At 40.8% G+C, this 26,977-nt stretch overlaps 1 protein-coding gene across 4 annotated transcripts in view; it reads right to left on the reverse strand.

The window, feature by feature from the left end:
• Positions 1 to 1,580: 1,580 nt before the first annotated feature.
• arid1b (AT-rich interactive domain 1B) overlaps positions 1,581 to 26,977 on the reverse strand; it is a 51,679-nt gene continuing 26,282 nt past the window's right edge. For all 4 annotated transcript variants that reach the window (XM_062437031.1, XM_062437030.1, XM_062437034.1 and 1 more), the window contains 18 exons: positions 26,583 to 26,817; positions 26,397 to 26,480; positions 25,883 to 26,038; positions 25,151 to 25,505; positions 23,816 to 24,022; positions 21,608 to 21,753; positions 21,414 to 21,523; positions 14,439 to 14,648; positions 13,477 to 13,696; positions 10,261 to 10,396; positions 9,166 to 9,341; positions 7,537 to 7,681; positions 7,313 to 7,417; positions 7,097 to 7,178; positions 6,107 to 6,854; positions 5,846 to 5,976; positions 4,874 to 5,516; positions 1,581 to 4,029 (listed from right to left, as the gene is read on the reverse strand). In XM_062437031.1, coding sequence (XP_062293015.1) covers positions 2,996 to 4,029; positions 4,874 to 5,516; positions 5,846 to 5,976; positions 6,107 to 6,854; positions 7,097 to 7,178; positions 7,313 to 7,417; positions 7,537 to 7,681; positions 9,166 to 9,341; positions 10,261 to 10,396; positions 13,477 to 13,696; positions 14,439 to 14,648; positions 21,414 to 21,523; positions 21,608 to 21,753; positions 23,816 to 24,022; positions 25,151 to 25,505; positions 25,883 to 26,038; positions 26,397 to 26,480; positions 26,583 to 26,817 — 4,923 coding nt within the window. In that variant the 3' untranslated portion in view covers positions 1,581 to 2,995. The remainder of the gene's footprint in view (positions 4,030 to 4,873; positions 5,517 to 5,845; positions 5,977 to 6,106; positions 6,855 to 7,096; positions 7,179 to 7,312; positions 7,418 to 7,536; positions 7,682 to 9,165; positions 9,342 to 10,260; positions 10,397 to 13,476; positions 13,697 to 14,438; positions 14,649 to 21,413; positions 21,524 to 21,607; positions 21,754 to 23,815; positions 24,023 to 25,150; positions 25,506 to 25,882; positions 26,039 to 26,396; positions 26,481 to 26,582; positions 26,818 to 26,977) is intronic.

The raw sequence follows: 26,977 nt of genomic DNA on the forward strand, positions 1-26,977 counted from the left end.
AAATGAAACCATGTGAGAAGTTTAGAGGGAAAAATCACTATTTGGTGGAGCTGTTAACAACTCATAGACATCTGAAATGTGAGCACAGCTACACACTGCTTTTTGTAAACTGCATTAGTCCCTGCAAGCATTACAGGCAATGCATTGTGGGTAATGTAGGCACCAGGTTTTGACAAGAGAACGATAATATATGGAATAAAGGAAGGGCTACATCTAGGGCTGCACCCGAGCCCGACTACACACTGCTTTTTGGTTTCATCTTTAACAATGTGTTATATTTTAAAAGCTTGTTATATTATCCATTGTGTCAAATCTTCATCTGAAAAGTATCTAAAGCTGTCAAATAAATGTAGTGGAGTAGAAGTATAAAGTTGCATCACGTACTTAAGTACAGAACTTATAGTAAGTAAATGTATTTATAGTTACTTTTTACCACTGTGCTGGATATATACTGTTTAGATTTTATCTCATTAATTCTTATACAAGCCATCATGTTTATATTCTTCTACATCCTGATGTTTAGTTGAAGGTTTTGAACATCAGCAGCCAAAAAGCATCATGTTTATGAGTTGGTTTGTTGAAAGTAGACTTACATACATACGAGGAGAAGATCACAGACTCACGATGAAACTGAAGATCTGTGGAGACAAACAGGAGCTGGAGGAGAAAAAGTAAAGCAAGCAAATCTTTTCCCTTTTTTAAAATCATCATTATTATTTTAAAGAATTTAAAGTTTCAGCAGCTGATCTGGAGTCTGATAAGATGAGAAGCATTAACATGATTCTCATATAAAGGCTGTTCGTATTAGACTTAGATCACGACAGACTTATATTAGTTTGTAAGTTTTTATCACATGAACATATTAATGGACATTTTTCTGTATTCTGAACTGCTGCTAAACTGTTTTAATATGTTTTATGAGCTAATATTTGTTTTTTATTTTAGATGCACTGTATTTTAATGCACTGACAGGAGTAGTACTGTAAACACTCAATACATAACACAATAAAATTAATCTTAAAATCTTGAAAGTGTAGATTTATGACCTTAATCATTTCTTTAAACCTTTCAAAGTGTAAATAAATTACTATTATTTATTATATCATTTATAATTATGCTTAACATTTTGATTTTCACATGTAGATTTATGAAATACATTTTAAAATGTGACTTTTTATGTGTACCTTTATTCTTTATTCTTAAAAATGTTTTGACATAAAATAACTTTATTCTCAAATATATTATGATTTTTTGGTAAAATTATACATTTTAATATGTCATTATTTATTCCCAAGAAAGTGTAAAACTATAACCATTTTTATTTAACTTTTGAAAGTATTTTTATTCTTAAAATTTGATTTTACATGTAAAATTACAACTTTATTCTTCAAACAACTTTTCACAAGTAGATTTATTACATAAATAATTAAATGTGACTTTTTACATGTGAATTTATGAACTTTACACAAACTAGCATGTAAAAAAATTTAGTTTATCTTACTTATGAAAACATTTTATTCTTAAATATTTTTTTTTGACTTAAAATAACTTTATATTCTCAAATATATCATGACTTTTTGGGAAAATTATAAATTGTTTTATTTAATTATTTTTCCCCCAGTAAAGATAAAGATATAAAAACAGCAAAGTTTGTAGATCTCTTCACTTTTTTAACCATCAAACTCTTTTTGTTCGTCTCTTGTCACAAAACCAGCCCGGCGCTGCGTTCACAGTGCTCAACCAGAGTTCATGTACGTTTATTTTTTTTTAAAAACATGTTTGTGGAACATTTGAAGATTTCAAGACGGTCAAAATCAAACAGGAGACGTTTCTGGATGTAGAGATTTTCTTTTTTTTTCTCTCTTTACATTTGTTATAACTGTTCTGAAGTTGTGTCAGTTAACAATGAGTACAGTCCAGCACTCGGACCTCCTGTACATACAGTCTCTCAAAATCCGACCACCCGCCCCCCCCCCACCCAAAAAACCCAAAAAACTGATATTTTTTTCTTTTTTTTAAAACTTTAAATACAGAAAAACTTGCCTCCACCTGCAGAGAGGAGAGAAACTGAATCTTCAGGTGAGCAGAGAGAGTTGTGATTATAAATGAGGACCGTTAAATTCGTTATCCAGCTTCCGTCACCGAGTCGTGACGCCACCTGCTGGAGCTCAAATGTACATCTTCTATATTTACAGTAGGGACGATGAACAGTGGAGGGAACCATTTTTTTTTTGTTTTTTTTTAAAGATGTGATTGGTGTGGAGCAGACGTAAAAAGTTCTTTAAAAAAAAACTGAAAGTGACGCAGCCCCCCCGCCCCAACCCCCCTTTTTTCCTGCTGGATACTGCTGTGGTTCGGCAAAAAAAATACTGATGGTCAAACTGCAAAGATGGTCAAATAATTCACATTTAAAATCCCCCAAACAAACAAACCGATAAGTCCTATTGCACCAGAACAAAGTACATGACTGAACATCAGTGTTTCGTCTGTCACACCACATGAAAAAAAGAATAAAAAGAGAGAGAGAGAGAGAGAGAGAGAGAGGCTTATCTACAACATGTGTCACTATTTAAATAAATCTGACCACGCCCCCCCGCCCCCAATAAAAACCTAACTAACCCCCACCCCCAAAAAACATAAAGAAACAACCACGATCCATTTAAAAAACATCAAGGAGCCAGAACCCGAGCGCTTCCCACCTCGTCACACTTTGGTTAAAACAAAACAAAAACAAAAAAAAACAACAAACTGACCAAAGAATAAAAAATTAAAAATACAAGTATTAAATATTTTTTTTGTATTAAAATTACTTAAAAATCCCAAATAAACATTTGCAGATGGAGCCGAGGAGCTTTATATATTCTATATATATTCATTTGTATGTAAAAACCTTTTTGTGTTCTTTTCTTTAAATAAAAATATAATAGGAGCCAGTTCGTCACATGGGCAGAGCTGCTTCCGGCGTCACTGAGCGCGCTCCGTGGCGGTGTTTGTGTCACGAGCGGCCGATTTTAAAGAGTACTTCACACATGATGGCCGCCACCGCGGAGCTGAGCGCGGCCGACAGCGAGATGTCCAGCAGCCGGCTCTCGTACAGAACGAACTCCGCCCGGTTCTCCTCCACCTTCGCCATCGCCAGCAGCGCTTTGGCGGCGTGACACATCATGTTGACGCTTGGCGGCTCGGGCGGCGTGGCGGCGTGCATCAGGCTATGTGGGTTCTGCTGGTACTGCGCCATGGCGACGCTGTCCTCCAGGAAGCCGATCAGAGTCGCCACGCTGCCCTTCAGCAGCGCGATGGTCCGGGCCGCCGCGGTGTCGCCCTGCGCCAGGTTGGACAGGATGGCCACCGCCATCTCGCGGCACACCTGGCTCTTCCTCTCGCCGACGAGCCGCACCAGCGTGGAGAAGATCTTCTGCTGGCGGCGGAACGGCGGCGTGGCGAGCAGCAGGTCCACGTTGCAGTCCTGGATGCTCAGCTTGCACAGAGACTCCAGCACCAGCCGCTGCGGCGTGAGCGAGGAGAAGTTGCCCGCCAAGGTGAACGGGTCCTGGGCCTCGGCGGACGGGCACACCATCCAGTGCAGCAGTCCGTCCAGGATCGGCAGGCAGATGCTCTCGGTGTACTGCGACAGGTCCAGCTGGCCGGCGATGTTGGCGAGCGTCACCAGCGTGTTCTCCCTGAGCGCCGCCAGGCAGTCCCACCACCACTCGTCCCGGCTGCACGCCAACCCTTGCTCCTCCTCCCGCTGGTAGGTGGGCAGCGTCCGTTTCCTGCGGGGGTGGTGGTGGTGCAGCAGAACCAGACGGCCCAGGATCAGGATCAGACCCGGGTGCTGCGACATGTCGGTGTCGTTGCCGGGGACGAAGGAGAGGCCGCGCACAATGTTGGCGATGCAGACGCAGCGTTTGGCGAGGGAGTCCTGCCAGTTCTCGGCGGTGGAGAGCGGAGCCTCGTCCCAGCAGCGCGGCTCGTCCTCCAGCTGGCTGATGGGACTCTGAGCCACCGGTGACCTCTGACCTCTGCACTCTGATAATGGACACAAAGAAGAGAGTCAGAGAACTGAAGATGTGAAGTTTATAATCACAGAAGAGCTGCAAATATCTAAAATTCTGAAATGAAAACCAGCTCTGATGTCCAGTGAAACCATTAAAGGGACAGTTCACCTGTTTTATTTATTACTGATATTAAGATAAGATATTCCTTTATTAGTCCCAAGATGGGGAAATTTGCATTACAACATCAGTGAGTGGACAGTAAAATAGCAGCAATAAGAAAAAGAATAAGAACAATAAGAGTAAAAAATATATAATAAAATGATCCTGACATTATTTACATTATTAATTAAGAGTAATATTGGTATTAAGTGATAATACACCAGAGATGATATTGTTATTGAACAGATTAAAGTGAAAGGAAATATATTTGTATATTATATGTATATTACACTGTTGAATTGAAATTAGTAGTATACATGGAATACTATTAATTTTAATAAACAGTTTTGAAACTAAATCTTATTCCAATAAATTATTATTATGATATCTTATTATAACAGCAAGGGCTCCACCTAGTGGTGTAACAACTATATTACAACACACATTATTTTCTGACCCTTAATCATTCATTAGTAGTGTTATTAGTGATCATATATTTAATATCTCATACCCCATCTGTCTACAAAAGTGCCAAAAATAAGTCAAACCTTGTGTCAAAAATATAAATGATTTATATCTGAAAATATCTAATTAAACAATGATTAATGATTAGTATTATTAGCTATTGGTCATCGTGTCTTTAATATCTAATAATAATTTAAATCTGAACATATCTGATCAAAAGCAGCAATAATGTCTGATTTAATATAACTTACCTTGTTGGTTCTGCTCCTCCCCTCCCTCCTCCTCCTGTCCATCAGCTCCTCCCTCCCTCTCCTGACTCCTTTCCTGTTCTCCTCCTCCTCCCCCTCTCCCTCTCCCCTCCCACTCCAGTGGGTCTGGGGGGGCGGAGTTTCTTGCTCGGGGCTCCAGGTGCGTCTGGATGTGAGTGGTGGAGTCTCCTCCTCCGGCCTTCCAGTGCAGGAGGCCGCTGATGAAGCCGTTGCGGCGGCTGAGCTCGGCCCAGCGCTCCTCCACCTGCTGCCACTCCTCCCCCGTCTCCTCCACCTTGATTGGCAGCTTGTCGTGCTTGCTGGCCTGTTGGGGGCGGGGCTCTGCCGGCTCCTCCTTGACGACGGCAGCGGCATTGTTGTTCTTCGTCTCCTCGCCGCTGATGTTGGGCGCAGCTGAAAGAAGAAGCTTCGCCGTCTCCTCCACCGACCTCCTCGCTATCCTCTGCTCCTCCTGTGATTGGCTGTTAGACTCAGTTGGCACCTCCTCCTCTTTGAGAAGTTCTGGGAGGGGTCCCAACAGGGTGCCCTGACCCTCTGACCCCACCTCATACTCCTCCAGGATGCCGAAGATCTGGATGAGGCAGCGACGGTAAAACTCCACGATGATCTCGAGGAAACCAGGCAGCTGCAGGAGGAGAACAAGAACATAAGAGTAACGTTAGAGTAACATTAGAGTAACGTTAGAGTAAGACTGAGAGGGCTCGACTTTATTTTGGGGACAAAAATCAAGTCCTCATAAAGTGAATCCTTAAATTTTGTGTGAAGACTTTAAGGTTTATGTCAGAGGTCACTAATAGGCAAACTGTACTGTAATAGGTACTGAAAAATAACACGGATATTATGATGTTCTGGACCTTCACTTGAGGACATTTTCACTAATTGGACCTCAGTGTATTTTAATTGAATACCGCTGCTGTAATGTTTATGGTGAAGTTTTGTGTGTGTGTGTTGTACCTGTGTGAGGCTGAAGGAGCCCACGGTGCTGTCGTCATACAGCAGGATGTTGATGGTGTCCAGAGCCCAGGTGCTCTCTGCTAATAAGCCGGACTTCAGTGACATCATCACCCGCCACGCCTCCGGGGTTCCTGATTGGACGAATTCAATCATAGAGAAGACGTTAACCTGAATGTTCACTTGTTATTCTAAAAGCTAACACATTGTTTACACGTTGTTTACATGTTGTTAGCTTGTTGTTAACGTGTATAAATCACTGACCCGTGTCCTTGGCGGTGAGTCGGCGTCGTGGCTTCAGTTTTGGAGGCGTGGCTTCGGTGCAGCCGGGGGGGAAGCTGACGTCTCTGTGGAGGGGGAGGGGTCCCTGACCGGGTGCTGGGCCGGGCTTCTTGATGGAGGGCATGTAGGGGGCACTGTTGGGGGACAGAGAGCCACCCATGGGCCGCGGGAAGAATGAGGGGCTGAGAGAGCGGGTCACATGGTTAGGGATGATGGGTGCGGCCTGGAAGGAGGAGGGGGGCTGTCTGGAGGGTAGGGGGGGCATGGAGGGGGAAGAGGAGGAGGAAGAGGAGTGGGAAGGGAACGGCAGCTGGCGCTGCCCTGGGTGGCTGGGGGCCCACTGGCCGTCCTGGGGTGCCCTGCCCTCCTGGTCTTCCCCTCGGCCCATGCCGGGGAACGGGGGCCCCTGGCCCTGCCGGTTGAACGGGAAGCCCATCTCTGTCCTGGGGTGCCACATGTTGCCCTGCGGCCCCTCACCGGGACCCCCAGACACCGCCGGAGCTCCTGAGCCCATCATGGCGAGCTGCGGGGGGCCCTGGCGCTCGCGGTTGTACGGATACGGGTACTGGCCCTGGACCGGCCGCCGCTCGGGGCCCATGTAGCCCCCTCCTGCACCCCCGTAGGGGCCGAACATCTCGGGCTGCTGGGAGCTGAACTGCTGCACCCCGAACGCCTCGCCCTCATGACGCTTAGCGGGCGGATACATCGCCTCCATCGGACGCTTGTAGCCCTGCAGACACAAACAAAGATCCATAAATCATCGATATAAGAACTTTTCCTCCTGTTGGTTTGTGTTCATGTCTCCAGATCGTAACGTCCTCTGCTAATATTTAAAGGTCTTTTACTGAGATTTCAGAGACACATTTTTAACCCACTTCTAGCTACCAACCAAAGTAATAAAGATATAATTAAACGTATTGTTCTTCGTAGTTTTCAGCTATTGTCTTGTAAAGTCTGACGTGAATCACTCACCTGCTGCTGAGGGTACAGGGGCTGATGGGAACCGTAGGCCATGTTGTGAGGAAACTGTTGCCCGTAGCCGTCGTGTCCGTGTCTAAAAAGTGACGGAGAGAGGTCAGAAAAAACTACATTCAAACTTTATTTATACTCCACTAACAGAACTTAAACCTTAAATAACAAAACTAAACAAACTTGACCATATTTCTTCTCTCCCAGCTCATCTCTTACCTCTGGTGGGGGGGGTATCTGTTGGCGGGGTACATGCCGGCTTCATTTCCAGAGGGGCCCATGCTGTTCTGAACTCCTCCCTCTGGCCCCATCGCATGGTCCGGCCTGTAGGACACAACACACACAGGAAGTTAAAGAAACAGTTCAATGACACACTGTGGATTTTGTCCTCCATCACTTCTTACATTTATAGTCTTGATTGACTTGATTAAAGAGTATTTTACCTTCGCTCGTAACCGGGGCCGTAGGGGAACTGTGGCCGAGGGCCCATCCCTGTCAGGGGCCCCGAGGGTGGCCCGCGGGGGTACATGTCCTGCATGGCACCGCTGGGCATCTGTCCAGGACCGAAGGCCTCGCCGGGTCCTGGACCTGGAAAAGGACAGAGGAGGAGAGAGGAGTTCATTTAGTACCAGTTAAAAATGAGTGTTTTGACTTCTGCTGTTTTCTTGTTTGTTTTTGTTATTGCTTCTTTATTTGACTTGTGTTATTTTGAATGTTTGGTTGTTTTGTTTTGGCTTGGAAGTGTTTTGTTTTAAAAAGGCTTTTACTTCATCCTTTTGAACATTGGATGTTTATTGTTTTGTTGTCTGTCTAAAAATGTTTTGCTGTCACTTCTATTCTGTTATAATTCAAGAGTGTTCATTTTGTTTTGTTATTTTAACATGTTCAAATCAATAAATAAACTAAACTATTGTTTTTCTGATGTTGTGTTTCTTTGTTAGTTGATTTCATTCTGGTATGAACTCTTAATGTTAATTATTAATGTGATATGAATTCTTACTGCTTGTTATCAGTAGTTTGTATTGTTTTGCCTGGAGGAGGTTTATATATGATGCATCTCAAGCTGAACTGTATTTATTTTACTTTTTTCCCCCCTTGTCTATTTATCTAAATAATTCACAAATATTCTTTAAACAATCTGCACTGAATTGAAAATGATCAGTTTCACAAGCTTGTTTTTTTCACTTTTATTTTTCATTTGTGATCTTTTTTTAATGTCTTCACCTGTATATGTTTTATCTTTTTAATATTTAGTCAATGTGTAATCACTTTATGAGACTGGCTAGACTAACAGCTGCATTACCACAATATACTTATATAATTTTTAAAATCCTGCTGACTGTTTTCGATCCTCTTATTGCAGTAAGTTTTAAATCCCTGTCGGCTCACTTCCACAGAAAAGAAATGAACCATCAGCTGCCTGGAAGGAAGGAGCTCAATCTAAAACCTGATGTAGATGATGCAAAAAACGCTCAGTGGTGATGAAATGTTCGTGCAATATGAGTTAAAACTAAAAGAACTGAAATGCTGTGATGAACCTGATGGAGAGACAGTTCAGGCTTTGACCACCAGGAGGCAGCAGAGTTCAGTCAGTGACTAAATAATGTACAAACTGGTCTGAAATTGGTTCTTTACGGTCTCCCTTTATATATTTATTGTTGAGTCACTACATGTGCGCTTATTTTTAGAGCAAGTTAAACCAGGAGGCAGCAATTACGTTCAACTAAGGGCCACTTTTGTCAGGATTTTTCAGTTTGGTGGCCGTTGCAAACTTTTTTTGTCTGTTTATTTGTATTTTTCCCTATTTGTAACTGAGAGCTAAAGGAGTTACAGCTAGTTTTAACACTAATTTGGCTAAAAAGTGACTCATACGGTTAATAATTATATTCTGTGTTGCACTTTAAGACTAGAGATATACTGCGTTTGTTAATCACACTTGATAAGTATTAATTTATGATTGATTAAAAATACTGAAATAAAATGTTTATTTATAGGTTTATAAGTCTTAAAACTCATCATAAGACTAACAGGCGCTCAGGACATTCAGTATTTCCTGTTTCTCGCCTCCTCACCTTTCCTCTGTCCTCCAAATGGGTCTTTGTTGGCATCGTACTGCATCCTCATGGAGGGGTCTGTAGGACCTCCTCCCTGCTGGTAGGGGGCGCCGCCGGGTCCCGGGCCTCGCTTGTGGAAGGCTGGATCGTTGCCTTCAGAGAACGGGTCCTGGATGCTCACTCCGACCATGTTCCTGAACATTAAACCACAGCAGAAGCATTAAAACCACATTCAGACAACATGAAACCTCATTTTCTTTAGATCCAGTGATTGAATGATCGTTGCAGCTCAATTGAAACCCCCCCAAATATAATGGGTTTATTATCGTACAGTAAATTATATGAAAGCCAAAAAACATTTAGATTAGAAGCTGGATCTAGTGAACTTTTGCTTATTCATCATTGCAGCTCTATAGGAGATATTTTGCCAGTGTCGTAGCTGGTAACAAGTTTTCTCTTGAGTTTCTAAACCAACATCTGTGCACACAGCAGGGAGCCAGAAAACATGTCACCACAGTGTTGGAAAAAACATATTTATGGACATATTTCGTATTTAGAAATAAGGCAACGTGATGGAGGAGATTTAAATGACTGTTTAGAAGTAGACTAACAACACAACACAACACAACACAACACAACACACTCCGCCTCATGTTTCCATTTTAGACCCACATTCATTCTTACCCTTAAAATCGGAATAGTTTTGGCCTCCTGGGTGTCTCGTCTGAGTTTATTCAAGACGTGGTGTGCCACAAGGCTGGATCATGGGCCATCCATAGTTCATTTTATACGTGCTATTTTTAAGGGCATCTTCCACAAGCATGATATTATTGCCAGTTGTTGTTATGCCGATGACGTTGTTCTGTATTGTTCTTATTGCTTCTCTTCTATTTTAATGTCCACTTGCTGCTGTAATAATGCAAATGTCCCCCATTGTTGGACTAATAAAGGAATATCTTATCTTTATATATGAGTCACACCAGATTAAGTGTATTTACTCCAATTCTTTCAGATTGTGGATTTTGTGTCTGTCTTAAACTGAACCAAAATCAGAGGAGAAAGCCAAAAAGTTAAAGATAAGTGATGAATTTGACATTTTGGCTACTCCCTTACCTGTTGACAGGCTGGGGGCCCATCTGGCTGTGCGGAGTGGGGGCCGGGGTCAGGGGCTTCATGTCTATGGGGGCCTCGGCCAGGGAGCTGCTGCTGGACTGAGGGGTGTTGGGGCCCTGCAGGGAACCCGAATTGGCTGCAGAGAAAGAACAGAAAGAAAACCTGCTGAGAACAAAGGGTTTACATGTCATTATCATAAGGTCATCTGTGCTTTTTATCACTTCCAGCTTTATTTTTGGGCATCAGCAGGCGAAATATACACAGACTGGAGTTGGTACAAAACACTGCAACAAGGAGAAGACACCACATCACACTAGGGCTGAATGATAAATCGGTATCGTATCTATATCTAGATATGAACGTGCAAGATAAGGACGATATCAAATGTCAATTCTATTGATTTTAAATGTATTTTAATGCAGCCAAAGACTTAATTTTCACTGTTGATACATTTAAAATATTGTTAAAGCAATGTTTTTATTTCAATGCAGCTTAAGACAGTTATTGTTCTTTTGTGATTAATAAACAAAATTTAGTTGAGTAACTGCACTGTAATGTCCATTTGGTCTTATTATGCTGTTTTTGTTTAAGTGATACATTTTTCAAGAGTGAAATCATAGTCATATCGTATCCAGATGTGATAATTTGTCCATATCGTGCAGCTCTGCATCACATCAGTCCTCGCTGTCCCCCTTCACTGGTTACCTGTGAGTTTAAGAATTGATTTTAAGATTTGAATGCTTGTTTTTAAAGCTTTGAACGGTCAGGCTCCTGCTTATATTTATGATCTGCTAACTCCTTATGAGCCTGATCGCTGCCTGAGATCCTCCAGCAGGGTCCTACTGATGGTTTCTTTGTTTTGAAAGGTGTTATATATTATTATCATTATTATTATTATCATGTAACATCACGCTGCAGTTATTCAGACATGCCTACAAAAAAATATGTATGTGAATGCAACTGAAAGAGAGTTTGCACCAGGCTGGTTATTTTCTTTTTGGGTCCACCTTTATACACTTTATTCTTTTTTTCACCTCATTGTTTAGGGGACCAACAAATTCCTGCAGACCAGCAGATTAGATCATAATTGCAGCGATATCCTGCTGCACAAAAACCGAAAGCACTACAGAAACAAGAGGATTTAACATAAACTCTGCACCAGATATACGAGCTGGAAAACCTTCATTTTGTGTCTTTTTAAGCTGATTATTGAACTTTTTCCTTTTAGTCACTGATGCTGTTAAAATGTTAATTTAATTTATTCTTCCCTTATGAATAAATAAAATTCTGGTGTTAACTCAATTTTCCCCAAATGTGTAATAACAGTGTTTTGGCATTATAAAGCATTATTAAAGTGTGACTATAATATTCAGCAGTGATACTTAAAGTGGGGCTCAAGGGGATCCAAGCAAAGTAACACAATAACATACTATTTTGGTGATGAGTTTCATACATTTTCTGTAATAAAACATCTAAAACAGCAAAAAAAAATCTCACAATTTGGGGGTCCATGGTGTAATTTGTGCCAGTTTAAGGACCTTTGATTTAAAAAAGTTTGAAAACGGCTGCCGTACAGTAAGAGCTCAGACAGAGAAAGAGGGAGAGGGAGGGAGGCATCGTGGGAAATTAGGTCAGATTGAGGTCACTGGTGTTTATATTCACACTCTCCTCCCCCGCCTGACAACTCACTGTGCTTCTCAGTTACATAATCAGTGTTGTGTGTGTGTGTGTGTGTGTGTGTGTGTGTGTGTGTGCATATGTGTGTGTGTGTGAAGGGATTCCTACCGGTGGCAATATGACATCATTAAAGCCCTTTTTTTTGTTTTTTTACACAGTGGATCTATAAAACTGCTGACTTTGTGGCTTTTTTTTTGGGTGTCTGTTACATTAAACGCTCCTCAAAAACGCAGCTTTACTAAAACATAACAGGATATTTACAGTAAAGAGCAACACAGTGTTTGAGTGATATATGTCAACTGGTCCACAAAGGAAACGCTGTCAGTGAAAATATTAATACAGACGAAAAAGAGAGTTCACATTTCTCTTACAGGCTTCAACAATGACAGATTTTAAAAACGTATTTTGATGTTAAAGCCTAAATTAATTAACATCATGAGCAATGTTCGTCACCTCTTCGTCCCACTCTCATATTTTATGCTCTATTTCAGTCTAGCTTTTTGCTTTCTTTCTCTCTTTCTATTTTTTTTCTGTTTAATTTTATTATAATTGGGTTCTTTGTTTTTTTAATTGTGTGTTTTAATGTTTCCGAATTTTAACTGTTCAATTGTACCTTTTTTCCTCCTTTTTATTATAATTGGGTTTATGTTTTTATGCCTCGGCTTCTTACTGTTAAATCATCTGATATTTAGTTTTTATGTGAAGCACGTTGAGTTGCCCCTGTGTATGATATGCACTATATAAATAAAGCTGCATTGCCTTGCCCTCTTCTCACAGTAAATTTATATTTCATATTTTATATTTATAGTCACAAACACACTTCCAATCTGTGGGGACTAACAGTGTTTTTTGGTGACTTTATGAGGAACAACCTTTCCAGTGGTCAGATATGCCTGAAAAAGACATTTAACCAAAGCTGTTAAACATAAATATTAGTTAAAATCAAAATCTGGGCCTGGTACTGGGACTCTCGTCTCACAGGTAATCTGGGCCTATAGACGTCCGGATGACAGATTCCAGTCCCGGACCTTCTAGCTTCAATGTTTATTTTCTATGTGCTTCTCTCTCTCTCCTATTCTTCCTCTCTCTCCTCTCTATCCCAACCGGTCGAGGCAGATGTTCGCCCACTTTGAGCCTGGTTCTGCTACCTGAGGTTTCTTCCTGTTAAAAGGAAGTTATTTCTTGCCATTGTCGCTAAGTGCTTGCTCCTGTGGGAATGTTGGGTCTCTTTAAAATTAAACCTGAGGAGTACGGTTTAGAACCTGCTCTATGTGTAAAGTGCCTTGAGATGACTTTGTTGTGATTTGGCGCTATACAAATAAAGATTGATCAATTGATTGATTAATTGACTATTTTCAGTCACTTGTGGGAACAAATTATTGTTTTTAGTAGTTGTGGGGACTACCTTAATATACCTTAATACACTTCTTGTTCCTAATGACTGTAAACAGAAGTAAGAACATTGTACCTAAGATTTCAGGTTGTTTGAAGCCCAAAGTTAGAGGCTAAAGGAGAACATGTGATTCTTCTTTTTGTTACCTGGGGAGGGAGGTTGGACTTTGGTCTGGGGTGACGGGCGTTTCTTGGTGTCTGCTGCGGGTCCCGTGCCCTCGGGTGGAGGCTCCTCCCCTCGCTCCACCTTACACTCGTAGGTGAACAGGTACTGGATGTACTGCTTCTTCAGAGAGCTGGCGGCGCTGCTGGACGTCCCCACGTTCAACTGGGACGACAACTCCCTCCACTTCTTGTTCTTATTCACCTGATTGAAGAAGAGGAGGAGAATGAAGATTTATGGATGAAATTCACCCACAACCCCAAACAGGCAAAACAAACCAGGAAAAAACATTGAAACATTTTCATCTGGCTTTATTTGGTGTTTATAGTCTATCAAAAGGTCTGAGATATTCACATCCAACATAGTGACAGCTGTAGCCTCAGAATTAGGGGAGCAGATTACGATTATTTCTATTATTTTGCATAAATAAATGTTAGTAAATGGTGAAAAATGCCCATCGAAACTTCATACAAGCCAATGAAACAATAACATTGTAAATTATTTCATTATCGTTGACTAAAACTGACAATAAATGACTCAAATGTGACAAAAACTAATATATATTTTCATCAAAACACTAGATAAGGTCCACAAGTTGTATGTGAGGAAAAACAGGGAGGAGAGAAGGAGATAAAGGAGAAAAGAGGATGAAATGAAAAAGAAGGGAGGGGCTACAGAGTTCCTTTGGCAACCAGGAATATTTATAGTAAATCTTTTATGCTGAGTGCAATTAATATTTTAAACCCTTCCAAATGATCAATACGCACACAGGAACTGATATGCACTTACGTTTTATACTAAACTATACTTTTACTTTATGTATTTTATATATTTTAGAAATGATTTTATGGAGTTTATTACTGTATGTCTGTTATAGGTGAGCCAAAGAAACCATGATGGACAAATAAACAGATCAACTTCTCTTCTATTCTACTTTATATCTCACCATGGCCAGTCCTCCGATCTCTCTGACACACAGGTAGAGTCTGCAGAGGTCCAGCGGCTTCTTGCCGACGGCGGGGAGGTTTGGTACGGGCGTCCCCCTCTCCTCCATGAAGGACAGGAAGCGGTCGACCCACGCCCGGCGCTCCGGCTCCGAGCCCATGTCGTAGAGCCGAGTGATCTTCTCGTTGGTCATGGTGGCCGCGCTGGGCTTCTGGAGAGACCGAGACACGGAGACTAGAGTCAGTGTGAGGTTATCGATGGAACCACACGAGAGAAGAAGAAGAAGACGGCACAATACGACCAATAACCACCCATGATGCCGCTTCAAAAGGAAGGTTTTCATCATGTCACAACCAGCGAGGAAAGAAAAGAAACTAAAAAATAAAAAACAGTTTACCAGCGAACCAGAAGTCTGACGATACTTACTGCAGCTGAGCAGAGTCACACAGAAACCAACATGGAGGACGACGGTCACTGCTCACAGAATGAGACTCTCTCATTTAGGTCAGCAACTGATTAACAACTTTCATTATCAATTAATCTGCATACTACCTTCTTGATTCTTAAAAAAAATTTGAAAAAATGCCTTCAGTGATGCCTTCAATTTGCTTGAGCAACAATCCAACACCTACAGATATTCAGACTGTTTAATATGTGGAAGAAAAACAGGAAATCTTCACATTTAAGAAGCTGGAACCAGAGAATATTTGGCATTTATTATTTACTCTTTAAAAAAAAATGACTGGAAAGATGATCGATTATCCAAATACATTAAAGTACCACTATAGTAGGAACACCTGTGCAATTGAATACAATCTAATACAACAGCTCTACTATTAATTTTACTTTTAGAGAAGCCTAAAAAAATGTATAAACTTTATAAAAGTCGCATTAAACTGTACAGATAAGTCTAACATCCACTATTTAAATGATTAATGTAATATTGTGATATAAACACTCACTGAGCACTTTATTAGGAACACCTGTGCAATCTAATGCAATCCTAAACAACTCTGACATAAATTCAACTTTTACTAATCTTATACATTTTCAGAAGAGTTATAATTTTACTTTATGTATATTATTGAGGTCATAGTGGGAGGTGGTGGAGTTTAGGAGGGTATTATTTTAAAAATCTTGAGTATGTACTTTGTGCTCGTATGTGCTCTGACAGCTATTGAGCTCCAAAAGTGTGATTTAGGTTGAATTAAATCTAAAAAGTTCACTATATAGTATCTTTATTTTTAAATGCAGGCTACACTTGTGAAAAAAAGAGACTCTGTGACCACATCTTTAACTCAAATATCTTGATATATGTTGTAACTATTTCCTCTAAACTTTCACTCTTTAGGAGGCGGATTAAAAATATCAAAGATTTTTTTTGTTCTGTGGACAAAAAGCCTGCTGATAAGAAATGTTGGGCATGCAGAGCAGAGCAGGAGCCGTGCTGAGGTCCTAACACCAATTTTCTTGTGCAAAAACAGTAATTATGCAAAACCCACATAAGTGACAGCTTCTTCCTGTTTTGACTCTCGAGTGCAGACTTCCCTTCGCAGGTCTCAGAGCTCAAAGCTTCGCTGTTGTCATCAGTTTGAATGTTTGAGTGTTGATTGAACACAGGTGAACTGAACTGAAGATTGACATAAGCTCTGGTGTGTTTGAGCCTTAAGGTGGAAACTGTAGATGACATTAAGTCCCAGAGTGAGTGTGAGTGAACATTTCTAAGATTAGTTGATTAATTTCCAACTATTTTTAAGATCAATTCATCGTTTTGAAGCATTTTTTAAGGCAAAAAATACTAAAATTCTTTGTTTACAGCTTCTCCAGTGTGAATATTTCCTGTTTTTTTTCTTCCTCTGTGACTGTAAACTGAATATCTTTGGTTTGTGGACTGTTGGTCAGGACAAAACAAGACATTTTAGGTTGCATCTTCGGCTTTGGGAAACAGCGGATCAACATTTTTCTCACATTTTATAGACCAAATCGAGAAAAGGAAATACATAATGAAGTTATTTTGGCTTTTTACAACCATAAAACCATAAAGGACAAGTTCACAGTTTTTCAAGTATGTCTTAAAGTAACAGTCAGGAGCCCAAAAGAACATTAAACCTGTTTTTCTTGCTGTAATCATTCCTCCTGTTCATACTGACCATTAGCAGATCCCTTCATAATGCACTTACAATGGAAGTGATGGAGGACAAAACCCACAGTCCTCCTTCTGTGTATAAAATGTATTTAAAAGTTGATTTGAAGCTAATATGAAGCTTCAGTCGTCCAAATGAGTCAAATCAAGTCTTCTATGTTTCAATGTTACAGTGTTTTTAGAACCAAAGTCTTTTTGTTACTATACTTCCACCACAGCTCAACAGGGAAACACTAAGAGGGAATCTGATGCTGAAAAGACTGTAAATGTGTCAGATATCACTTGATATGACTAACTCAGACTGATGAGAATGATTACAGTGAAGAAAACCTCTTTCATTATTCATATGGACACCTGACTGCTTGGTTGAAAATTGTGAACTTATCCCTTAAATCCTCAAATATTCCCATTTTAAGTTTTATTAACTTTTCCATATGCTGTTTACATCTGTCACATTCATCCGACAGCAGATTAAAACCTTTAAAAAAGTCATAATTTTGTTGCCTTTTAATGAGAAAGTCTCACAGTTAACAATGTAGACAATCACATGTACATTAAATGCAAAACTTTTACAATCACACAGCAGCTTTTGGATTCTGATATTTACAAAAAAGGAAACAAAAAAATAAAAGATCTGATGCAAGCACATTGCTGCTTGGTCCAATGAAAACCTTGCATCTCCATAAAGTCTCATTTCGTAGAATAGAGAATACCAAATTGATTCATTTCAACTGGTTTAAGATGTGTGTTAAATAACTGAAATAAACCTTGTTAACTATCAGAGAGTCTGCAAATAAATGAATGTGGAGTTACGAGGTTTTCACACAGCAGCAGTAGAAAACAGGGCTCTACGGTGTCGTCTCTTCTCTGACCGTAATATGGCTAAAATTGATAAAAAAGTAGCATAAAAGTCACATTTACACACCGTAGAGCCCTGAGAGATACACCCAGAAAAAAAAGGAAAATGGATGTTGTGCTTTGCGGCACTTACAGGGCTGGTCGGTGTCTTGGGCCAGGCAGGGCTGCTAATGCTATCACTGTCCTCCCCGTGACAGGAGGACAGACTAGCTGAGCTGGGGGACATTGGGGAGGGGGTGGGGGGCTGGGACACACACTGAGACCTGTAGCTGTCCTGTGATACAAAACACACACACACACACACACACACATACAAACAAACATACACACAAACAAACATACACACACACACACACACACAGAGAGATATTCCAGGAGTGAGGGGAGTCAGGGTGGCCAGCAGGTTGTCATAAATAAAAAATCATCTTTCTTCTTTAGTTTTCGGACATTCAGAGAGCAAACAAGCAGAAGCTCAGGAGAAACTTTGCTTTAGAGAGAGCGGCGTTAGCGTTGAAGCAGCTGGTTGCAGCAGACAATCACCGATCTAGTGTTAATATGGCCGGAGGTCAGCTGACAGCCTCGTGACATCACACAGCACACAGGAAGCGACCACCAGCGAGCAGGTGAACCATGTTTGACTGAAGAGCTGCTGATTCAGGTCTGAATATGTTAATAAACCTCTGAGGAACTTTTAGTAATTTACAGATCAAACTAATCAAAACCAGCCAAAAGAGAGGATTCTGACATTGATTTTTATTATATTTGTACTATTTTATCTCATCTCGTTTTTTTTAATATTTACAGTATTTTGTCATCTCTGTATTATTTTATTTCTTATATTTGCACTGTTTTCTCTTATTTATGCACCGTTTTATTTGTTGTTTTTCGTGCAGGTGTCGAATCTCAGACCTATCGACACCTAAACCCCTCCTATATGTTAATGAGTATTTCGAAGGACTGGATGCTTTCATTACATCACTGTCCAACACACTTATCTTACAAAGCCTGAAAATGCTTTAATTACTTTGAAATCTTTGTAATGTCTCAAACTTTGATTTGCAATATTAGCGGACAGACTCTTTAAATAAACCTTAATATTCATTTATCGCAGCTTTTGGTCGTTAACATAAGAGCAGAGTGAGGAGCATAAGCTTTTTTAATCCCTTTAAAGTGACTTAATTTACATTTCACCTTGATCAGTATATTAAGTTTTTATGTTGAAATGAAAGCTCTCTTTACTATAATAAATGTTTGCTTGTTTTTCCTTTAAATTTGGTGCATTAGACTAAATGAGAGTTATTGCCACGGTCTTAAATCACTTTTAATAGTTCACAGAGAGAGTAAATTAAATCCTGATCACAGTCAAATTAAAATAAATACCAAAACAGTCAGATTTTAACCCCTCTGCACTTCAAAAATCAAACTAAAAAATAATCCCTGCCTCAGTCGACGCTCCAGATTATTTTAATTTTGAGCTTTACTATTAAAAAATGTGTTAAATCATCTGTGAAAATAGTGAAATTGATGCGAATTTAAAACAGCCAGCTGAGCTTTTGCACTTTCCACGCTGTTCACATCCAATCTGAAGTCTTTCTTACAGCTGACATGTTAAAAAAAAACACACCTTACTTATTGAGCGCTGAGCAAACTGCCTCAGCACAAAAAAATAACAAAGACAGTTGAAGAAATGAGCAGCAACTCTGCAACAAACCAAAGATATAAAAAAGCAGCCAAGATCTCATCCAGTGAACCCGAGTCAAAGCGGAGACAGAAAGTCGTTTTCACGTAACCTCGCCTCGCCTCACACACACCCACACACACGGATCAATCAAGGCCGACTCTTCACTACTTCACTATTGGATTAATGAGGCGAGGCAGCGAGGAGGAGAAAGTCTGCTGAGCTGAGTGTGAGCTGAACAAGAAAAACAAGAAGAAACAAAAGTAACAGCAGCAGAAAAAATAAATAAAAATCCAAACAGGAGTCTACAGCGTTGGAGGAGGAACTGAGTCTTCATGGCAGAAATTGGTTATTTTTGGTTTCATGCAACCAGCCAAACTCAGAACAGCACAGCAGCAGTAATGACAGGTGTATAACGAACACCATGCTGCTGCTGGAAACACGCTGATCAATACTGTCGACTACAAATGAAGAGAAGCGACTAAAAGAAGCACTCGGGGAAATCATTTTCTTTGTGAAACGTCTCCTGGTTGGAACAAACAGACCGGTGAGAAGTTGACACGTCGACCTGAGTTACATTTTTCTTCCACGAGTTGCTTACAAAGTCTGACAGAAGCTGTTTTATGAGTCTCAAAATCTCTCTTGGTCTTGTTTACGGTCACGCTGAAGCCTCTCTCTGCCATTAATGTGCTGACTGTGTGCTGAGCCCCGACTGAGCCCCTACTGAGCCCCTCATGTACCCCGACTATGACTGGCTGTAGGTCGCTTTATTTAATACTGAAAAAGTGTGTATTTTATATTAATGTGAGGGTTCATTTCTCTCTTTTTAAAAAACTATGATATGTATTTGTAATTATTCATTATTGATATTATATCTATTTTTATTTATGTGTTGGCCAGGCTCAGGGGAGGGGATAAAGTTGCTGTTGTTGTTACAACGCATTTTATACAATGGTTAAAAAAAACCCAATAAAAATATCTGAATAGTAATAATATTTAAGATTTGGACACAGACTTGCTTTAAGACAGGACTTCAACTTTAGCTACAAGTGTAGAAGTTACTGTACAATCATTTTCGGTTCAAATTGATTATTACTACTACAAAGTATCAAAGTAATTGATATATGGGACCTTTTGGACCCTGTCGGTTTGGGGCCAGTTGGTAATCCAGTCTTGTTTTCAGCCTTTTAATAAACTCACTTCTATTATTTTCTGTAATATTGTGTAATTTTAACTTTCTTTTTTCCGGTGGAGGCTTAAAATAAGCACATTTTGGGTTTTCTGTCTCTCCCTGTACTCTATATTATCTGTCTTTAAACGTCATTTTTTCTGTTAATTTTAACTTAATTAAACTGAACTAACATAAACTACTTCCAGTTGATTTCAGATTCAGGAGGAAGAATGTAGAACCGCAGATCGACTTTTAGATACTGAGGGGGTCATGATGGGAGTTTGTACATTTAGTGCATGTGGTTTTTTCTGAAGTTGATTAAGTCTTATGAGAATTCCCCCCCCACAGAGTCTTAAGGGAGTACCTGCGGGAACATGGGTTGGCCACACAGACCTGGGACTTCCTGAATGGGCTGAGGCGATTAGACAGCATGTGAACAAGAAGCAGGTAAGATGAGGGTCAAAACCTTTGGGTTTAAGACTTCAGATTGCCCCATTCAGGATGGGAACAGGGAGGAAACCATAGTTCGATATGACTAACCCAAAAACATTCAGGTAGGGTTAAATGTTCCATCAATGCAGGACACGAGAAGAGATCAAGCACATAGTTGGATTTCTGCACTTAAACTGCTGTAACCGTGATGTAAACCCCATTAAGCTGAAAACACGCCAATTAATAGACTCTGACTGGATTCCTCACAACAATATTTAAAAATGATCATCTCGAAAAGTCAGTTGAGTGTTAACATGTCCCAAGTTGACATATTTAACTTTCTCTGAGGCTATCAAAACAGTTTGTGGTAGACGGACACATCCAGAGAAGGAAAGCAGGAGCTGGACTGAATAACAAAATTAAATCTACTGCATTGGGAGCTGCAGTGTGCAGACCTTTTTCTTGCTTTTACGCTTTCTCCGAGGCTAGAATCAACTATGGAGAAAACACTGATTACTGAGTCGTTTTAGGTATGAAAATGGTCAAAGTCAAACCAAAAAAAAACTCCAAAAAACTTCTCTCAGTGCTGATAAGATGCTTTCTTGCATTCGCTGCAGCACACATGCATCTGTTAGAAACATGCTAGAAGAGCAAAAATCTGCACAGCGGGAGCAAAAAAAGCCAAAGTACGCACCTTGGGTTTGGGTGGATCAGCAGGAGGGGCGACGACCTCTTTGTTTAGCTCCACCCTCTGCTTGGCGTCAGGATGAACGCCCATCCCATCCGCTGGCATCATCATCGGGCCTGGAGGATAAATTATGAGTTTAATTACAAAAAGGGAAAATCTATACATTCATTTTTGACATGTAGGGGGCTCCACAGTCCTACCTGAGGATGGGGCGTTGTAGGGGAGTCCCTGAGGCGTCATCCTGCCAGAGTTGCTCCCTGGTTGCTGGATGAACGGACCTCCAGGACCTCCAGGGCCTCCGGGTCCCATTCCTCCCATTGGTGCCATGCCAGGGAAGCTGCCCTGCCTGAACACCACAGAAGAAAAAAAAAAAAGGTTTTAGTTATCGAACTAATGAGATGGTGGCTCGCATGCAGAAGGTTACGCTGAGGAAGAAGATGAGGAGTAAAGTGCCCGTCTCCAGGACAACCGCACAGTTAGAGGAGACAAAGATGCTGCTGGATGAATAGAAATAAGGAGAGAGAGAAAGAAGGTTGGTGGAGCCAGCTGAGTGGTGCTTTAGCTGGAGCATTTTGTTTTCTTGATCAACTTTTGATCAGTTAAGCTTAATTTCACTCAATGAATTTAAAAGCTGTCTCTCATGTAGACTGAATTTTGTGAGGAAATTTGACATAAAGTGTATCTACTGTCACTGGTTCTTTTATTTCCACTGTTCTCTGTTTGCTCTGGTGACGTCTTTGGGAGTTCTTGAAGCTAAATCTAGCCTCTGCTCATATGGTGATACTACATTAAATTCATTCAGTCATTTCAGGGAGTAGCTGCAGTACTGTCAGCTGTGATTGGTCCAGCAGATGTAATGTCACATCCAAACAGAGAGCAAAGTCGGCTTGTTCTGCTTTCCTTTTCTATTGTATTTTACAAACCATAACTGATCCGATGTACGTCATAGAAAAGCCATAAAGCTTTGAAACTATGTCAATTGTTAAAGTCAATGTCAATCGACAATGTCATCGTTACATTATAATACTGAAACTTTTCACCAATGACTCACAAACTTCTTAACAGTTAAAGTTATTGAAAGAAGCAGAATGAGGACGGTTTATTTCCTGCAGTAGAAAAAGGCTTATAAGTGTAAAACTGGATATTTATGATGCTTGTGTAATGTTTCTCTGCTTTGTAAAGAGACAACTATTCAGAGTTCCAACTGGCTGAGTATAAATTAAACTTTAGTATCTGTGGATAAAATAAAAGTTGGTGTTATTTCCTGATGCAGACACATCATCATCAGCAGCAGCCCCCGTCTGAAGCCATGCAGGACCAGTCAGAGGACAGGAAGTGGTCCGGTTAGTAAAACATCCCAAAAACCACCTTTAGTTGTCTTTGTGTGTATGTCCAGAGCCTGACACACACTCATCACACACATCTACCAGGTGTCCAACTTTGATTGATATTAAACCAAACAGGCCAAATAGGTGTTTATAATCAGCTGATCAATAACAGACGTGTGATACCACTTGGATTTAAATACATCAGCTCAGATAGTTTTATTCTTCAGTCAGTTTTTATATCAGTTTGTGGATTGTAGTGAAAACAGTACACACGTTTTCCTTGTAGTTATTACTGAAAATGTTCTGATCCATGATCTCAAAACAGAGGATTCAGCTATAAACTATCAGAAAAACCATCACACTATCCCAAAGTCCACTGTAATATTTTGAAATGAAGATGAAAGAACCACAAAAAGCAGAAAATTCTCACATTTGAGAACCTGAAACCATCAAATGTTTGACGTTTTTGATTGAAATATTACTTCAATTATTAATGGATTAACAAAATAGCTAATAAATTAATTGACTAATTGTTGCAGCTGCATCTGAAAAGTAAATTTTTTGAAAAAAGACGACAATAGTTTAGTGTCTAGTTCAATTTTGGATTGGGGATTTTGGAAAACACACCAAAAAAACATGATATATGATTAAATACTTCAGAAAAAGTTCAGGACTGAATTGAAATGTTATGACTGGCTGCAGGTGTGTTTCCATCTGACTGTAAACCTGAAGAAACGCCAAAAAAATAGAAAAATCTCAAAAGAAGAAGTGAATCACTGGTGATGTTCATTAAGCAGGTGATTTAAAACGTCACTGAAGAGACAAAAACACCAGATGTGTGTGGAACGATGATATTTCCATCGTTTGAGCTCTTTAAATAACTTCTACAAAGGTTTAAATGGCACCGACTGGAGAATTAGCATCACCGACTGTTTATCTCCTAAAATTCATACAACAATTTATAATTTTCTTTGGCCAATATTTTTAAAATTTGGATACAATTTTGGGTTAAATTCAGATGGAAACCTGGCTCGTGTTTCTCGTATCAGTCAGGCTCCGACACTCCAACACCAAACCTACCCATAATGCTCTGGGGGGGTCTGCCCGGCGGGATGGGGCAGAGAATTGGAGACCTTCTGAGGGTGGTGAGGAGGAGTAGGAGGAGGAGGAGGAGGATGATGGTGCTGAGGGTGAGGAGGGTGAGAGGGGTGAGGGGTAGGAGAGAGGGCAGGTCGACCCCCGGGCCAGGACTGGTTGTGGTAGACGGGGGAGTGAGAGAAGGGAGGCCTGGAGGAGGGGATGGAGGGAGGTAAAGAAGCAATAAAATCTTTGATTTGAGTTAAAGGATTGAAATTCAGCATCACACTGTAAAAAATATCAGTACTGACCTTTAAAAATGTGAAATATAAACCTCAAATAATGAGAGTGGTTCTTTCTTTCAGTCATTCTGATATATGCTTGATAAAACCTTCTGATTTGCTTAATTACATATCAAATCTTGTATCTCCCCCTTACTCTATTTTACTACCAAAAGATCAATGTAGAGAATATTCAGACAGCAGCTTTTCATGTTTTCTTGCTGCTGACGTCGCTCATTAAACTGGAAAATGTCTCCAGCAGCAAATTATATCAGCTGTTGATGATTAAACCTGATAACTTAAATAAAAGTGTTAAGCATTTGGCGGATCTTCTAATAGATGTTGGAAGTTAAACCTGAATAGATTTGATAAGAAATCAATAACCAGATTTGTTAAAAAGCTAAAATTAAACCTTATTCTTAAGTGAATTAAAGAATATTTCTCTCCTTTTGTTAAAAAGCAGCATCAAGCCACATTTTGATTTCTTCATCAATCAAACTGGAAACAGTCTTCTGATGCCTTCGATTTAGTTAAAATCCTTAAAACTGCCCCAATGAGCAACACGACAATCAGCTGCTCATAAATAAAACCTAGAAGATGCAAAAAACATTCATACACGGATATTTTGAGAATGAAAATGTGAATGTGATTCTTTCACGTCGTCTTTGACAAAAAATAGATGATAAAAAAAAAAGTTGGATTATCTCTGTAATGAGTTTCAAATCTTCACACATAAAATTAAACCAATGGCTGCCCTGAAGTAATGAAATCAATCTAAAACTTAATAAACACGGTACTGTGAGATTATTTTTCACATGACCACATTTAATTACTTTGAGATTAACATTTAAGTCTTGAGTTGACATGAAGTTCCTAAATCAGTGGTCTTAACTCGATGAGCATCAGCTACTTAATAACGAGCTAATTATTAGAATCAGGTGTGTTAGAGTGAGGAGATACCTAAAACATGCAGGGCATTAGCTCTACAGGAGCAGGGTTGGAGACCATTTGTCCTAAATTACTCCCCCAGTAAAGTTGCCGTCTCTCTCTGACTCACCTGCCCTGAGCAGCAGCAGCAGCAGCAGCGTTGGAGGAAGAGTTGGCAATCGGCCCCGCGTTGGGAATAACCTCCAGTGGTTTGCGGTTGCCGTTGGGGCCCGGAGGTCCCATGCCCTGCCCAGCGGGCTGTGGCATGCCGGGGGAGGTGGGGGCCATGGCGTTACCTCCGGCTGGAAAAGGCCTGCCCCCTGCGCCGGGCCCGGGGCCGCGACCTGCCGGAGTGGAGGGACCCTGACCGTGCATGGGACTGCTGGCGTTCAATCCAAGGCTGTTGGCGAGGCCGGGTCCTGGACCGGGGCCGCTGTAGTTGGCACTGGGAGCCCCGCCGTAGTGGGGGGGCCGGGGGAAGTTACCTGGGGAAGGCGAGGAGAGATGAAGGGTCAAGCAGAGATGACAACAAGATGGAGGATACATCAGATATGTTTCGGTGTTCAAACAAAGGTTATGGTCGTGTCTTGGGTTTGATGAGTTTCATAAGTAGCCAATTTCTCTCATTTCTTTATAAACTTTGATTGTTTTATGAGTCTTTACACATCAAATATCTCAGCAGGATGCAGCTATTACATTTCTTACATATATTGTCTTTTTTGGATAACTGTATTTTGAATGACACAGTTTATAAACACATCTTTGGCTTTTCTGTACATCATCTTCTTCTCATTAATCAGCTGTTACATCAGTCGTCTTTGGTGTTTACAACATTTCTTCCCTCCAGGGTCTGAGTGTGTACCTGGGGGTCCATACTGGCTGTAAGAGGGTCCTCCCTGCTGGTAGGAGCCGTGATGCATGGGGCCCGCAGGCGCTGGGTGAGGGGACATGGGCGGTGCTGACTGCTGGGAGCCAAACTGGGGCCCAGGGGTGCTACGCTGCATGGAAGGAGGGAAACCTGAGGAAATGACGAAAGATAAAATGAGGAGGTGAAAGATGGATAAACACACGGTTATCTTTCTACACTTGTGAGGACCCTAATTTACACAATACATCCTTAAGCTCTAATTTTAATCTTAAAACAGCCCTGTTGGAGGGCTAAAATAATGATATCTTTATTTATTTAGGGCTTAAAAACACAATAAAAAGATAATGTATAAAATGTTATAATCAATAAACTGATAAAATGAAACAAAAGATAATAAATTAAAAAGTTAAATCAATAGCAGGTCATTATAAATGTCGTAAAATGATGGTTTCAGACTAAAATTGGTCCTCATAAAGACAGAAATACAAGCAAACACAGGTGGTTGTACCTCTGTCCTGAGTCATGGCAGACTGGGAGGAATGAGGACCAACATCTGATCCTGGACCGGAGACCTGAGGGGTCAGCTGAGATCCTAAAACAGACGGAGAGAGGAGAGAGCGTTAATACAACCCGGATCTCTCAGACTGAGTGGGTTCATGACAGAACCTGAATTTAGGTGTTTAAACTGGTGTACCTGGTCCGCTGCTGGCGGGTGAGAGTGGTCCGGATCTTGACCCGGCGGGAGATGGCGAAGGGGAGGGGGAGGGTCCGGTTCTGGCGAGCGGGAGGAGTCGGGGCGAGACGTGGGGGGAGAAGGGAGAGCGGGTCGGTGTTCCCTGGTCGCTCTGAGCGCCGGCAGATCCTAATCCACCTGAACTCACCGCCGCCTCGGTGCCCGTCGGCAAGTCATCGATGGAGCCGGACAGATCCTGAAAGAGAGAGGAGACGCGGGTCAGCACACCTCACCGCTTTATTTTATTATATTTACTCAATAAAGTGTTTAAAAGTCTTTCCTAAAAAAGTCTGATTCAGAGGGTTCAGGTTCAGGTTCAAATTCAAGTTCTGGGATTTCTGAGTCACCCTTGAATG

The sequence above is a fragment of the Scomber scombrus genome, chromosome 17 (assembly GCF_963691925.1).
Source record: "Scomber scombrus chromosome 17, fScoSco1.1, whole genome shotgun sequence".
NCBI classification, from domain to species: domain Eukaryota; kingdom Metazoa; phylum Chordata; class Actinopteri; order Scombriformes; family Scombridae; genus Scomber; species Scomber scombrus.